This window comes from Epinephelus fuscoguttatus, linkage group LG16 (genome assembly GCF_011397635.1).
Source record: "Epinephelus fuscoguttatus linkage group LG16, E.fuscoguttatus.final_Chr_v1".
Lineage (NCBI taxonomy): Eukaryota > Metazoa > Chordata > Actinopteri > Perciformes > Serranidae > Epinephelus > Epinephelus fuscoguttatus.
This window is the reverse complement of record NC_064767.1, coordinates 29,544,786-29,560,816: the sequence shown is the minus strand read 5'-3', so window position 1 is coordinate 29,560,816 and position 16,031 is coordinate 29,544,786. Positions and strand designations below refer to the sequence as shown.

Sequence of the window (16,031 nt, the reverse complement as noted above, 5' to 3'; positions counted from 1 at the left end):
CAAAAAAACAGTGTTGGTCTCTATAGCTCATTTCAACATTCAGAACAACTGTAGAGTGAGTGATTTTTTATACAATTCACACAATTACATTTTATTAAGGCTTAAAGTTACACATATTTAAGGGTGGTGCCGCTTTGAGTGACAGGCTGACTGCAAGGTGTTGCTACAGTCTATGAGTCAGATCCACTCCTCACTCCTCCACAGCTCCATCCTCTTGACCACATAACATCACTTCCTGCTCCAAAAAAGAAAAGAAAAAACAAACACCAGGATGGCGACGGTTGAAATGCCAAACTTGAGGCTTCAAAACAGGAGTCCACAAGCGTATGGATGACATCACGGTAGCTACGTCTATTATTTTTTTTACAGTCTATGGTTGTTATCAAATGAAGCTCAGTGTAAGTTCAATCAGGAAGACTTTCTTTGTGTTCATCCATTCACAATTCTCTCCATCACACTCCCACTGCTTCCCCTAATCAGTTGTCTATGGCTGTTTACTCTTCTAGTTATCCATTCAAATTTCACCACAGTCTCTATCAGGCTAACAATGGCTAACCTGTTAAGAACTGGTATCGTTAACAACATCTTGGTTTACCAACTTGTATTAGAATGTGGTCAACTCGGTTGGGTTGTGACGTCATTCCTAGCTTCGACCTATGATTTCTGAGGTCAGTGGAAAGTAGTGTAATGTAAGACAGTATGTAGTTGCATTTTGGGAAATGTAGGATCCGGTGTTTTAGAAGTGAGACCAATACTGGGGACTAAATATCAGGATATGGCTTTGTTCAATCAAACCATCCTTGTTAAAATCTCTCACATGTACCCCTATCTGTGGGAGTAAACTGATAGTGTCCCTTTAACATGTTGTGCCAAGTTTCTGGCATATTATAACACTTTTTAGTCAATGTACTAACTATATCTTGTTGACTGATACTTCATCACTGCTATTCTTACAGGGGTGGGGCAGAGGGAGGGTGCGAGAGGCTGACAGCAGCAGGGGAGGAGCTGTTGCCTCCGTGTATCACGTTGCTTATGCGCTGCAGAGTTCAGAAAGATCAAGTCAACTTGGGGACAGGGTGACAAGAGATCGTCAACCACCTCTCTGTGCTTTGGTGTAAATTTGAGATAGTTTATCTAGTATTAGAGTGGAGGGAGAAAAGGTTTAACAAAGGCTCCCTGTAGTTAGTTGATGATAGCCTGATTCAAACATTGCTCTGCAGCTTTTTCATTTTTGCTCAACATCCAGCCAACCATGGAGTGGGGATTACCCTGTCGGACATCACTCTGGGCAAAGAAGTCCATGTTTTGGTTTTGCTACGTTTTGTTTTACATAGCTGGAGGTAAGCATGAAAAAAACTCTTTGACACCCAACCATCCATTCAGATGTGTTGAAATGGCTCATCCAATTGTCCCGGCGTGTGGGGACTTGTTAACAAACCATTGTATAATTCACTGGGGAACAAAAGTGTCTGTCAAAGTCAACTGAGACTCAGAAAAAAAAGTGAGCTGCAGTAATGTTGTAGTAAGTTTCAAATAATAAAAGAAAAAGTACGAGCAGAAATATGACGTGTTAACCTCATCAATTCTAATGAGGAACTTGATGCGTTCAAAAGATAGCTATCATGTCTACGTGACAGGCCTGATAGGCTATAGGCTAACCTGTAACTTCAGCTTATTTGACAGTCTTCCATTAACCATATCATAATACTATGCACCATTAAACCTGTGTTGTCACGCTGTAGAGGTTTTCTTTTTTTAACAGGCAAATAGACCACTATATGAGCCTCTCGTGACCGTGACGTAAACTGTCTTTGATATTCCGGTAAGATTTGCCTACGGAGACCCGTGGCGCATTTTAGGTAAACCGCAATTTTGACCCGTTTTAAACTTTCCGGTCTTAGTGTGCTGCTGCCTCTGCTGTTGTTGTTTTGAGTCAGAACATCTGGTGTGAAGCTGTGTTAAAGCCCCACCCGTGGGATGTAGTAGAGTGTAAATCCACTTTATACTCACCCTTTACAACATATAGCCGCAAATTGGACCGCGGCCGCCGACGTTTTTAGACTCGCGAGTCTTAAAATGGAAATGTACACGACACAAAGTGACATTAGGTAAACTTTCCCAAGCTGTGCGGGGAGAGTTTGGTCACCAGTAAGTTAAAAGTTATTGTTACATTTTATCAAAATTCCGCGTCATGGTGGGAGATGTAATCAAATTCATTTTTTTTCCACCAAGGACTTTGGCATTGCTTGAAGTTTAGGCAAGTGACGCAGGAGGAGAGAAGCAGCTGTTGCCTCCGGGGCGCAGGGTGCTTCACTTCAAACGCCGCGGAAACCTTGCAGAGGTTATCAGTTTTCGGCTTAAGGATTTGCACTGTTTAGACAAGCTCACGCGATAAGTCCGTCAAAGGCAACTAGTGATGTTTACTGAACTTTTAGGCTGACCTACCCTGCACAAAAAAACTTAACATATTGTTCAGAACATGCTAAGCTTTCAAATCTTTGTAGATTATAAGACATTCATTAAAAAAACTCTCTTCATCTTAAGTATATTTTTTAGCCCAGTATTTCTGTGTTATTTACAGGCCTATAAATCTCAGAGGCTCCAATAAAAGACCTAAAAAAGTTCTAAAGTCTAACTTAAGGACTCCACAGTGCCCTCCCTTCATCCCTGTTATGTCTCTTTGTTTGGAAGTTTCCTTCCTCACAGGCTATGATGAAAACAGCTGTTGGTGCCACTGCCAATAATGGGGTTCTCCTCCACAAAACATGACTTGAGATAAACAGCAATAATCAGTGCCTCCTTTCCTCTCAGATAAGCACGTAGCTCCCTATGAAGCACAATGGCACAGTCAAAAATGGTCAATAAACTCTGCAGGATGTGACTGCTCACTCTGCTGCTGTCTGCACTACTTTCTCCACCTGATGTGACGGTGCTTGTGTCCAGCATCGATTGCCTTCCTAAATGAATAAATCGCTATTAGGGTGCAGTGATAAAAAATGGTTTCCTGGGTCAATCTCATTGACAAGAACAGGCCTGACCAGGGACACACTGTCAGTGAGAGTATGTTGATGTGCAGCAGCTGTGTGGGCACAAACTACATGTGCGTGAGTAATAAGATAAAGGAGGGAGGGGAGCTCCCTTGTTCTTTGTGATTTTTCTGGGTATCACCTTTTAAAGGTCTGACGAGCAATTTTAGCTGACATCTTGGTGTCTGATGTTTGATATGCGGCGAGTATGACAAGTGAAAAAAAATCCCCAAACACTGGTGGCCTTCATACTTTAGTGAGGATGACTGTCTGAACAGCCCAAGGATACAGCATTGACTGTCACTGATAGCGCCTTGACTCACCCTCTAGTCAAAGCAACAAAAACAGCAACCTAATGTGCTTTGGTAAAGTTCAAGTTCAAGTTATTTATTCATCAGGGTCAGTAAAGATCTAAGATATTTTCAGCGTGGCAGAAACAGTGTAACACAAAAGTCACAGTATGGAAAACACCTTAATTTAGAAAGTAGAAAGGACCAAAAAAGAGAGAGGAAGTAAAATGACAATTAAGTTGCTCTGTCTAATTTATGTAATAATTGCAAGTTCACTGTTTCAAAAGTACAAAAAGCCCCACTTCACTTTCAATATGATATTTCAGCACTGTTGCTACAGATAAATGAAGAAACGATGTTGTAATCATGTTCATTAAGTGGTCATTACACAACCCTATCGTTACATGACAAAAGGCATGAAGTACATTTAGAGGAAGAAGAAGAAGAGGAAGGTTGAGACTGTGACGGAGTGTGCCCTTTATTTAAATTGCTCTTGTACCAACAAGTTTATAGCGAAGTGGCTCACAATTTAACAGACACAGTTAATGACTATAATCAAATGTGGTTAACCCCTGAACATGGTGACCTTCGTCACTGACCCATAACCACTTCCTCCTCCTATTGCTGAAAGGGTGCTTAATGCATCTGTTTGTTATGCTAGAAGCTTCAACTGAAACTCTCGCACTGTGTGTGTGTGTGTGTGTTTGGAGGGGCTAATCTGGATCCTCCTGCTGGTTTCATTAACACCCTGTAATGAGCTGGATGGCCATTACCATTACAGTAGGTGTGAAAGAGGGTGGAGTTTGTGTTTTGTGTGTGTGTGTGTGTGTGTGTGTGTGGGGTGCACTTGTACAAACACAGGTAGAGAATGTAAGTGAAAGCATACCAGATTTACTAGTAGGGTAATCAGTAGTGTGGGTTAGGGGTTAGGGGTTAGGGTTAGCACCTGGTCGATACAGAAAAAGAATAAAATATACAATAGCAGAAAAGCAGTTTAGATGGTTAAACGTAGGGTATTTTAAATAAATATGAAGACATGTTTAATTAATTCACATTGGGTGTGCTGCATGTCTGAATTTAAGAAAGCTGTCAGAGCCAACATGTCCTAAACAGGTGGCATTCAGTCCTAAAACAAAGGAGGGCCTGTTTCTGGGCCCTGAGGGGCTATCAGGATCCTGAGAACAGAGATCAGTGAAGGAAACTTAGATTCTATAATGGAGCCAAAACACAGATGTCTGGAGTATACAAGTGAAAGAAATCCTGTCTGTTGCAGACATGAGGTACAGCTTGCTGTCAGCTTTTACCTTAACGCAACCACATCAAGGCAGCTCAGATAATGCTGACACTGTGGTAACACCACCCAATTGGCTCAGAACATGATAAAAATTAAAATATTCATTGCCTCAGGCCATTTTAGGAGGGTCTGGTCTTGTTAGTAAGCCATACCTAAAATATATCAGATGGTTGTAGAAGTGTTTCCTAGCTGGCAACCCACTGTTAAACATGGCTCTCAGTCAAGCAGAAGTCAGACATAAATGTATATTAAACACATTTCACGACAAAAAGTTTGCCAAAAATCCGTCTTCCCTGGTGTAAAATGGGGCTAAAGAAACTGGGGAAAGGTTGTCAAAAAGAAGGGCAGGGAGGAAGGCAGGGCGGGTGTGAAACAGGAGAGGAGAAGGGCTTCCCCTCCTATTGTCCCACCATGCAGGCCGGAACAGCCACGGCGGCAACAGTTTCACTTAAATCACCCTCCCTTATCTTCCTATTGCTTTTCCTGCCACACAATGGGTATTGCACAGGTCAGTCACACACACAGGAACGTGGCACGGACCTCACAGTGTGTGACACATACACAGGATGCACACACACTAAATATACAATCATGCACAGCTAATCAAATGGTAAAGGTCGCTGTGTGGTCAGCTACTGCATTTTCTATCCAGCAGAGACATTTTGTGTAAAATAATTTATGTGCTTCCTCATTTATATTCCGGCTGACCCAAAAGGCTCTTACATGTTGCATCTACTGCCTCCTCAGGAAAATAGTGGTAGTGCACAAAATACCCAGTAGTTAGTTCATAGTTGAATTGAGAGTGAATTACCCCACTGCTGTCTAAGGGATTACAGTTTTAAGCATGTTGCCATCCAATCTGTGATGTAACAGCATGTGTTTTGCCTTTGACGGCAGATGGAAAACACCTGCAGTGACATCATTACTGATTGGAGTGTGGGTAAAGGAGCAGCCTGTTTGAAATTATCAGCCCATAAAGACAGCAGCAGCTGTAGACCTTCAAATTAGTGAGTAGTAAGGAGCCAGAGAGGAGGACGAGTAGGAGCTGTGTTCGCATGCCGGGACAACTCAGGAAGGAAGTCCACTCCTCAAATTCTGGCACCCACCAGTCACCCTCCTAACACACATGCACAGATTTTAATGCAAAATCTCTGTTCCATGGTGCATCTGCAACAATACACACTTTCATGCATGCTCCTCTTTCACCGGAGTCCACCCCCACACATACTTGTAATTTACACTCACATGCAGCCTTCCTGTCTTCTTTGCAGTGCTAAGCATTCTTGGATGCTAAACCACAATCTGTTACAGACAAAGGATGGTAGTGATCTGTTTAAGCAGACAAAGCCAGACAGCGACAGAGTTGTCCTGTTGTTTTACATGCTGAATATATGGGAGTCATTCATTATGTGTACTGATGCTGCACTATGGCTGTGTAGTATTGTAAGGGCATTGTGTAGATTATGATGTGTCTGCATTGTTTTTTGTAAGGTTTAGAGATTGGCTTCAGACTGCATAGCCTGAGGATGTGTTTGTTTTGTAGTGCAATGAAATAATCATTCAGAGCACACATTAAAGAGGTCATCTATTTCTGCATTCTGCTCCACTAAAGAAGTCAGAACAGGATGTGGTTTAAGGCAGTATGTGAAAGTTAGACAGGGAAAAAAAGTTCATGCAATATGTAAAGACATATCGCACAGCTGTCTTTTTGGTTTCCTGAATGTACATAAAAGGCATGTGTGGAGAATCTGTGTCAGTGCACAGTTTCCACAGCAGCATTCAGTGTGTATTGCAGACATTGATCAGAGCAAAGCATCAGTCAGATTTCTGCACTTGATGTCACATGAGACTGTGTATATATTGGCTACTATCTCTCTCCGACTGTCTGAGAGGAACGGGCAATTTAACTCCCACAGGAGGCTAGTGTATTTACTTTAGCCGGCAGACTACGGACTATCTGTAACCACAGTACGAATTTACAGAACAGGAAACAAACTGTGCTGACCAAAAAATGCATAAAAACCAGGACGCATGTAGAGTGCAGAAATAGGGCCTGGAAAAAATTGTCTGACTTTGACTTCAAATCCATGTTGAGATTGGTAGTTGCTATAATTTGTTTTTGCACTGTGGTTATTTGTGTTGTGACTGGTTGTACCAAACTTCATCCCACTCAACTTAAGCTACCAAATCATTTGAACAGAAATGTGATTTACCAAGCAATTTCCTGTTTGAATATGTTTGGTTCTCTTACATCAGGGCTATACCTTTACAGAACTTTAATCTCCTGTTTCCAGGTAAATGAAAGAGAACTGGAATTTACCAAGGAACAGTTTTGCTATGGTTATATGTTATGTTTCATGCAGTTTCTGAATATAAATCCTCTGGATTCTGTACCTTGGAAAAAGTTGCTGCCACTGCCATCAGAGTAAACATGTGACTTGTTATATTTTTACTAAACATACTCAATTCTTTCCCCTGTATTTTTTTTGGTCATCTCTTATATATAGAGGGGATTTCTGCTCCTGGGGTTTAGCTTCTCAGACACTTCCTGTAATTTCTACTGAATAAAAATCCCACTCCTTCCAGCCACAACCCAAAATGTTATTATCTCTAACCTAAAAACTTTGATTAGTAAAGCCTGTGTGTGATGGTACACAGTCAAGGAGGAAGGACTATCTTAAAGATCTAACCAATAAAAAAAAGTTATATTTGTCACCTACATTATCCCATACATTCTCTCCAGGTAAAGGCGAGATGTCCCATGGCCACTCCACGCTCGGTGTTGCAGCCCCACACCTGTACTACACCTGTCCCGAGGGTGCAACTGCCAAACTGGTGTGTGGCCAGAGAGGTGCCGCCTTGCACACCAATGATGTCTTGAAGCGCAGCTGGCTTTTCACGCCCCACAGTGATCAGCACTGTATGGGAAGGACGGGCCCACGCCATACTGTCATTGGTCATTCCCATAGCAACCACAGCTTGCCGCCAGGGTTGCAGTATGGATTTGGAGAGCAGAGCTTCTGGGTGACTCTGCAGAATGTGACCCACGGTGACCAGGGTCGCTACTGCTGTATGATCCTAGACTTCCAGGTGGAGCATAAACACGGCGCCCTCGTGCAGAGACCCCACAGCCATGTTATCCTACAAGTTACACCCCGTAAGTACATCAAATGAATGAATGCCAAGTAAGTTAGCATATAGTAAACTGGCAGGGGAAGTTAACCTAAATCAATCATATTGTCTTTTGCAAGTTGCTTTGCAGGACAAGCTTCCTGAATTCTATGTAATGAGGTCTATGCATGCTCATTGTAGTTTACAATAATGTGCATAAATGATGTGATTAATATGGTAACTGTTGCATTTAACAGGCAGAAACCCAAACCAATCATATCCTGTATGTGAGAAACAATGTATTTGTTCTCTTTCCAGGGAGAAATGGACCTCAAAACTGCACCGTCTGGGATCCCACACCACCTGGAGGTATGTCACCTTATTCAAGCCTTCATAGCAAATGAATGACTGGCAGGTTACTCCGTTTGTTTAACTCACAGTCTCTCTGTTGCTTCCCCAGGCTCTGTGCCAGTGGCCTTGGCCATAGCAGCCTGCATCTTGGCTCTGCTTTCTCTGCCTCTTATTCTGGTGCTCGTTTACAAACAGAGGCATAGCGCCCAGTCGAGCAGACGTACGTATTACTGATATACACAAACAGGCACACACACACACACACACACACACACACACACACACACGCTATGGGTCAAACACAAATGTGTCCCCATAGTGTTTTGTCTGACACATATTTCCTGTCTGTGAGGAGGATTAACTGTATTTCACACAGTAGGGAAGCACATTCACACTCTATCTGTAGTGTTCCGCTCTGTTTCAATTCATTCACAATGGCCCATTTCCCGTTTCCTCTCTTCCAGGTGCACAAGAGCTGGTGAGGATGGACAGGTAAGTTTTCCCACAGTCTGTCAGGCAGCTGGTCTCATAGGCCAGCTTCAAAACACAGCTGCTCTTTAGAATAATAATGCTGTGTACATGGATATCCCACTGTGTTGGCCACAACCACAGATTAAAAAAAACCCTTCTCATTCTATTTCTATGACCATGTTTCTCACACAAGAGGTAGAGTAGACCCAAATGTGTTAAAGCTCTGAAGATAATTCCCATAAACTTTTATATGCTAAGGGATAATGCACAGTAAGCGCAGTAACCATTATTGCGAAATGCGATCTGACTCATGACCAGTCCTGCATCATCCTGTCTGTGTTGATTTCGCAATACTGACCAGATAGCTCTACATTATTCTGCTTATTACATGACTGCTTACTAAACAAGTCAATTTGATACAAAATGTTAATTTAAAAAATTGCTTCTGCTAAGCATCTGATCTGATCTGCGTCCATTGCAATGATCTATGATTCACAGCAGCAGCCCGCTCTTCAGAAATAGCAGACCTTAGAATGTTGTAATTGACCAATCAGAATCGAGTATTCAAAAAACTGTGTAATAAATAGCTTTAAAACAGGAATGAATCATTGCATGTCCAGTACAGTGGCAGCCTTTACTTGCCTTTACACTTTATGTTAAGTTGTGTGCCACTGGAATGTATCTTGTGGGAAATCTATTCGATCACGTAATAGCACAAAGGGAGACTGCGCCATCGGTAATTCATGTGTATGTGCAAAATCAATGTCAAACCAGTTTGGTGTAGTATTATAACAGCATTAAAGTATTATTATATATTAAGTCCTTATTACTGCTAGAATGTAAACGTGACACACAAAGCGTCTAACTTTTTAAGAAACACGATGAGTGTTGAAACAGTTTATTGGGTGAAATAAGCGATGTCTTACTCATCAGTATGCTTCCCTTTCTTGTGTCTACGTGTGTGTTTTCAGTGAGGCTCATGGCCACGAGAACCCTGTGTTTCTTGGAGAATCACCTCGGATTAAGACTCGTACCGTTTCACAGATCATGACCAGGCAATCTTCAGAGACAGGACGCCACCTGTTGTCTGAGCCAGGAACCCCCCTCTCTCCTCCTGCGCATGGGGATGTATTCTTCCCAACAGAAGGTAGGACAAACACACAAAACTATACCTCCTGACAACACATCAGAAAATCATACTAGACTGACTGAATCATACTATCGACTAAGAGAGAAATTTATACAAGCTCATCAAACAATATGAATAACATTTATTACTCAGGACTGGCTGCGACATACAATTATCCAACCAATTCTACATTTTGCTCAGCTTTTGCCCTTTAGGCTGGCTCTGACCAGCACTGTAACACGAAATAGGAAGGGAGTTCATTTACATGACAAAGAGGGTGTCTTTCAGTTTAGGAGTGGGTGTGCACTGGTAGGTCATGTCTCATTAACTGCATCCTGAGTGCCTACACCTGACTCCCTTCTCGTTGAAATCTCAAATGATGTACAAAAGAACTTAAAAGGGACAGTTCACCCCAAAATCTAAATTACATTTTTCCTCTTACCTGTAGTTCAATTTATCAATCTTTGGTGTGAGTTACAGAGTGTTGGAGATATCGGCCATAGAGATGTCTGCCTTCTCTCTAATATAATGGAACTAGATGACACTTGGCTTGTGGTGCTCAAAGTGCCAAAAAATACATTAATAAAACTCAACAGCAATTTCTTTTTCCAGAAATCATGACCCGGTTACTCGAGATAATCCACAGACCTTGTTGTGAGCAGTTTCATTAAGGAACTATTTTCTTTCTACCAAACTACTACTGCCAACTGTATCACAGCACAGAAAGAAGCATGCATCTACTCATGGACGAGAGGCTCTAGCCTCTGACAGAGCGAGATGTAAACATTAATGACGTCTTCCGCTGAGCTGTAATGTTAGCTAGCTCAACGCCGGGTGCACAACCTATTTTTCCTGTTTTAATGGAGCGTTTCTCCAATGCATTCCCCACCCCTACAACAACACTGTGAGGTTCCGTCGTTGACGGACCTGGCCAGATGCGGGCGGCTGGCTAGCATGCTGTCGGCGAGAGCTGTTAGCGAAGTCATCTAGCAGAAGAGTTAGCAATATCTTCCTGCGAAGATCTCTCATGTTGACTGTCACTGTACCAACTGAACCGAGACGAGTTGAGTAGTGTACTATTGAAAGAGCTGATATATAGGTGTGAAATGGGCTATGGAAATCAGCGCAAAATTTGAAAATATAGATTAATTATTAACCGCACAGAAATCAACCTATGGTCAACAATCACTTTTAACAGTGGGAAAAAAGCTTATGCTTATTTTTATTTATTTATTTATTTATTTTCATAAATGAATGAGATATTGTTTGTTTACAACTGCGATTGCAATTTATTTCCTACTTCTGGCACCGTAATGCTACGTTTCTCCCATGTTGTCAACGCCCGAGTAGGAAAAATCTAACGGCTTCACGGCCCAATGGTCAGCGGAACCACTGCTGTGCTGCGCGCTAGTCCGTTACTATCCGTCATTTTCACCTCCACTGAAAGGAATAACTTCCGGTCAGCGTCAATCCGTCAGTGCGTTAGGTTGTGCACCTAGGGCAATGGTGCTAGGTCAGCTATTAGTGGATGCACGCTTCCTTTTGTGCAGTGATATGGGTGGCAGGTGTAGTTCCATAGAAAGAATATAGTTCCAGTCGAATTAGGCTTAATAAAATGCTTCCCATACCCCATATGCTGTAACATTTGACAACTAGTGTTTCAATAAATATTTTGACTCTAACACTGCTTGTTAGAGCAATTGATGATTGTTAAAAAATTTATCCAAGTAGTTAAAGCAATTTTTGAGTGATTACATCAACACCAAAAATTGTTACAATTGCCTCAGGTTTTCTCTATTCAACCCTGTGATTCCAGTAGCTGAAAAAAAAGACTGAGATTCTGGAGAAATGCAGAAAAGAAAGAGCTCTTATTCATGAAAATGCCATCTCCATTGTGTGGGCACAATACAGGCCAAAACAAAGCTAAATGTAAACACTATCAGGAAGACAGACAGGTGAGATGGACATAAAGTTAGCCGTAAACCGTAACAGTGACAGTTAATGTTCAATGTGCGCTACAGTTTATCACAAGTGACAGACCAGTGAAGCTATTATAGCGGTGTGTAAAGAAATTGTCTCACGTGTTTTGTGTCATTTGATTGGCTCTTCTGATTGGCCTTCAGACTATTTAGAATGAATATCGTCTGATAAGATTGGTGGCCAGTTTATTTGGAGCCCCCTTATCTGATGGTGTTAAATTTATAATCTTTGCCTAACTCTGGCTGCTTAAAGTAGAGAAAATAAGTCAGACATCTCTACTGCTGGTATCTCCAACACTCTGCAACTCTTACCAAAGGAATTAAGTAAGAATCACTACAGGTAAGAGGAAAAACATGTCATTTAGATTTGGGGGTGAACTGTCCCTATAAAAAGATGCACGCAACTGTGTTGCACAAGGACATAGTTCTGGAAATACCTATTTTAAAATCTACAGTCGGTATGTTAAAAAGCTCTGATGCAATCACAGAACAACCATGGTTTTGCGTGCTTCTGCTGCAACATCCTGCGTGTGGTGGAAGTGTTGGCGGAAAGATGCTCACATTCTTCTGCAAAATTGCACGCTCACACTCAAAAACAGCTGGGTTGAGTCTGATGTGACTAAAAAAAAAAAAAAAAATTCAGTGTAAGGAGTTTAATTTCTGTCCCCTGCACGACTGAAACCACCTCCTTATGCTGTCATCCTCTGAATTCTTCTCTTGCCTCCCTCGCAAGTCATTCTCCACCCATCAGCACTCTCATTTAACACTAATGGCCCCTTCAGCCGTTCTCTCTGACTCGACTTGAAATAATACTGAAACATTAGTTACGGTGAAGGGGTTCAATCCTGAGTGTTTTTCTACCGATTCCCGGGGCACCTGTGCCGACATTCCAGGCATACTGAGGTGGATTGCCCCGTTTCCTGGCAGCACAGTCTATGATGGTGCAGGGGAAAGGAAAGAAGCAGACTTACTGAAATCCACCCCAAACCATCACATATGTTATTCCTATGACCTTGAACAGCTGAGTGTGTAAACACAAACAGGTGTCAGAAACACTTGCTGAAGCACGTTCACTAACGTTATACTGTATGTGAGACCTGACAAGCATACACATGACGTAAAACTAGACTGCCCACACTAAATGAGTCCTTATTGAGATGCTGCAGTTTTACGTGCTGAAATGGTATTCTGATAGTAAATAATGTCACTAGTGGGAAAATCTCTGTGCTTACAATAAGTGACAGATGGAATATGCTTGGTTACAGCTCTCAGATTACAGCTTTGCTTCTCCTCCAGAGAGTGCCACAAATATTGATAAAACCATCACAAATCCAAGAAAAAAAAAAACGATATCTTTTACATTTGTCACAGTAGATTTCCCTGTCAGAGCTTATTTCCTTCAGTGGTCTACAAAAGTTATGCAGAATATACTGCCTGGTTTCTTGTCAGTTGTTTCGTGTTATGTGAATAAAAGCCACACATCAGCTTCCTTGTTCATCTTTATGGCCCGTTGACCTTCAGTTGAGTGGAATTTAACTAGCAGCAGTTCCCTCTTATCTTCAACATGTCGCAACTCAGACTTGACGCCTTTTTGTTCTGCTTTTTAATGAGTTTACAGCTAAACACTTCTTATTCTGAGAAATCTATCAGTCTCTGCGTGTGTGTATACCCAATTCTATGGAGTAGGAGGTTTGGAAAAAGAAATGCTGACGCATGTCTTTGACAAGATCTACATTTTGGGCAGGAAGTGCAATTTTGAGTGTGTTAACTCCCTCATGTCTACATTTCCACATGCCAGCACTCAGACATGAAATGTGCATTTGTGCAGGTTGATGCATGTAGATTACCTGCTATCTTTTCTATGCTGTCATTGACCTTCAATATTCTTTATTCCAGACACCATCCCTGAGTCTCCAGACTTCCTGCAGGTTTAAAAGGGATTGGAACCTTGTTCATTGCTCTAACCGCTGACCTGGAAACAGTCCTGCAACTCTTTCCCTCTTCTTTCTGCCTCCAGAGCGATGTTGCCCTCATCAGCTCTCTCACAATAACCTCTGCTGGAATTGTCGTCTGTACATTGTCTGGACCGCGGGAGGGAATGGACTGTGTTTTTTTTATTCAAAAACTATTTCCACCTGCAACAACAGCTGGAGGCCAAAGGCAAACTTTTAGCTTGTGTGCACTTGTGCTGTGGTGGGGGCGTTTGTGTGTGATGTTCCATCTACACACTGACAATGACTCGTGGACCAACAGCTACCCACTGTTTGAGAAGAATCCAGAGTGTTAAGGGCCATGTGCAGGGGGGACATGTTGAGTGATAAACAGTGCCTGTGGACTCAAGGACTGCTTTTACACGCCAGTTGTTCAGTGCAGTGCAAATTAACAACGGTGTATTTGCTTGTTTTTTGGGTCATTTAAGCTGGTATGCACTCTGTAATTTGAACCTTGGTGTGGACCAAAGAACTGCACTTCCGCCGCCTGGTTTCTGTGCACTTCCAACTACTCTGGTGTGGTGTGTTTGTGGAGTGAAAGCAAAGCAGACCAACTGCAGGTGACAGAAACTGTATGACAATAATTTCGAAAAGGTAACTATTAAATTTACATGATCCATTTACTGATAGTTGGTCATAGAAACAATCTCCCATATGATGATGCAAACATCATTTGGTAACCATGGTGACATGGTGTATAAGTCAGCGCATGAGTGTGTTGCTTGCGTCCAATATAGTGAGCCAGACTGTGACAGCAACAAGCTGTCAAGAAGTGATAAATATTATCACTGGGCTAAATTTGTTTTTGATTGTCCCTTCTTTGACTGTGTAGCGCTGATAATGAAGGATGACAATCACCAAAACTGTCTAGTGAAAAGACTCATCTGTCAGTCCATATGACATTATGTTAACATGTCTCACTTCAATTGTAATAAATCAGTGGAAACACAAAAGGGACTTGAACTGAAAGACAACAATGTACCTTTTTTTTTTTTAACTGAACCACAGGTGGAAAGCGACCAAAGGTTGGCTCCATCTCATCCCTGCCATTGTAATAAAGTGCTTTATTAGCTTCATAACAAAGGAGGCTCAATCGTCAGAGGAGTCTCAATATTCTTGTTAAAGTTGAGTGATTTGTTTTTATGGCATTACACTGTTCCTCTGTATCATTTCCACTTGGCCTTGGCTTCTTTTCTCTTCCCTCTTTGCTACCTCAGTTACTGTCAGCTGTGCTGCTCAAAATACTCTCCTTCCTGCCTGTACTCTCAAAAAAGCAGCACTTCACAGTGGCCTTAAATATACTCATTAAGTGCTGTTAGTATTAAGAAGAAAAAAAAAACCAGTTGGTTATTTTTGATAATAGTTGTTCATGAATGTCATTCATGCTCATGTGCAGTTTTGTAATTGAAAAAAAGATGATTATTGATCTTCTTTTGAATGTATCCTAATCCTGTTACAAAAAAAAGCATCATAAAACCACAGACAGTTTAACCACTGCCATCTCAACACTGTTTCCTGAATACTTTGTCTTTTTTACTGTCTTGATTTTATCATTAGGAAGTGTAGGTAAGTGTTAATTCCTGTTTTTGTGTGTGCAATGGGATGCAAATAAGTAAATACTTTGCGTAAATGTGTGGAGGAGTGGCACTGAAATGTTCACCAAATTATTTCAAGGTAGAGTGAAAGAAACGAGAAGTGACTGCAGTTGATTTGAAGCTTGTTAATACGTACAGTAGGCTTTGTGTGATTGTGAGAAACCACTGGTGGTTTTTTTCAGATTGAGATAAAATGTATACAGCTGGTGCTCAGCCGAAATCATCTCCAAATGATGTGTAGCAGGTAAAAAGGACAGGGTATTATGTTGTTATGTAAAATGATTTTACTTTATTAAGATTTGAATACTTGGAGAAGTAGTCAAACCAAGGTTTTACATTTGAGTATTTGAGTTTTTAAGTGTGCCTGTTTTACCTGTGTGTATTTTTAAATCTTGTGTTACAGTTTCAAAAATATTTTTATGGTCTGGTGTGTGTGCACATTGGCATATGGTTTTGCATCTGTATGTATGTGATTGTTTTATACTGTAAAAAGCTTGTATTTGACATAGATGTGGAGCATGTTTGTTCTGTATATTGCCTTTAAATCTTCTTGGTTGTAGCTTGTGTAATAAAGTGGAGCTCTTAAACCTTAAAGCCATGTGTCTAGTCTTGAAATCATTGTCCCTTTCAACTGGCAGGTCTCCAAAACTATCACTACACAAGGACGTGCTGCACTTGCTGCCTAGGGAACCATTACAGTCGGAACAAGGTTGTTCCACTTGTGTGCCTCTAAGATGGTGCACACCAGAGGGAGACTAGCACTGAGGAGAGAACATGATAAAACAATCTTTGTA

General features: G+C 41.5%; 2 protein-coding genes across 4 annotated transcripts in view; one reads left to right on the top strand and one right to left on the bottom strand.

The window, feature by feature from the left end:
• cdh23 (cadherin-related 23) overlaps positions 1-16,031 on the bottom strand; it is a 210,140-nt gene that overhangs the window by 22,009 nt on the left and 172,100 nt on the right. The gene's annotated exons all lie outside the window — the stretch shown is intronic.
• On the top strand, positions 1,047-15,831 carry vsir (V-set immunoregulatory receptor). The gene is made up of 7 exons (XM_049599681.1): positions 1,047-1,340; positions 7,354-7,767; positions 8,040-8,090; positions 8,182-8,292; positions 8,537-8,564; positions 9,515-9,690; positions 13,548-15,831. The coding sequence occupies exons 1-7, from the start codon at positions 1,253-1,255 to the stop codon at positions 13,583-13,585; spliced, it is 906 nt and encodes a 301-aa protein (XP_049455638.1). The 5' UTR covers positions 1,047-1,252; the 3' UTR covers positions 13,586-15,831.

Coding starts and splice junctions, on each gene's coding strand:
- vsir (XM_049599681.1), top strand. CDS start 1,253: ATGGAGTGGGGATTACCCTGTCGGACATCACTCTGGGCAAAGAAGTCC. Junction 1,341..7,353: donor TTTGTTTTACATAGCTGGAG/GTAAGCATGAAA, acceptor CATTCTCTCCAG/GTAAAGGCGAGATGTCCCAT. Junction 8,293..8,536: donor TAGCGCCCAGTCGAGCAGAC/GTACGTATTACT, acceptor CCTCTCTTCCAG/GTGCACAAGAGCTGGTGAGG.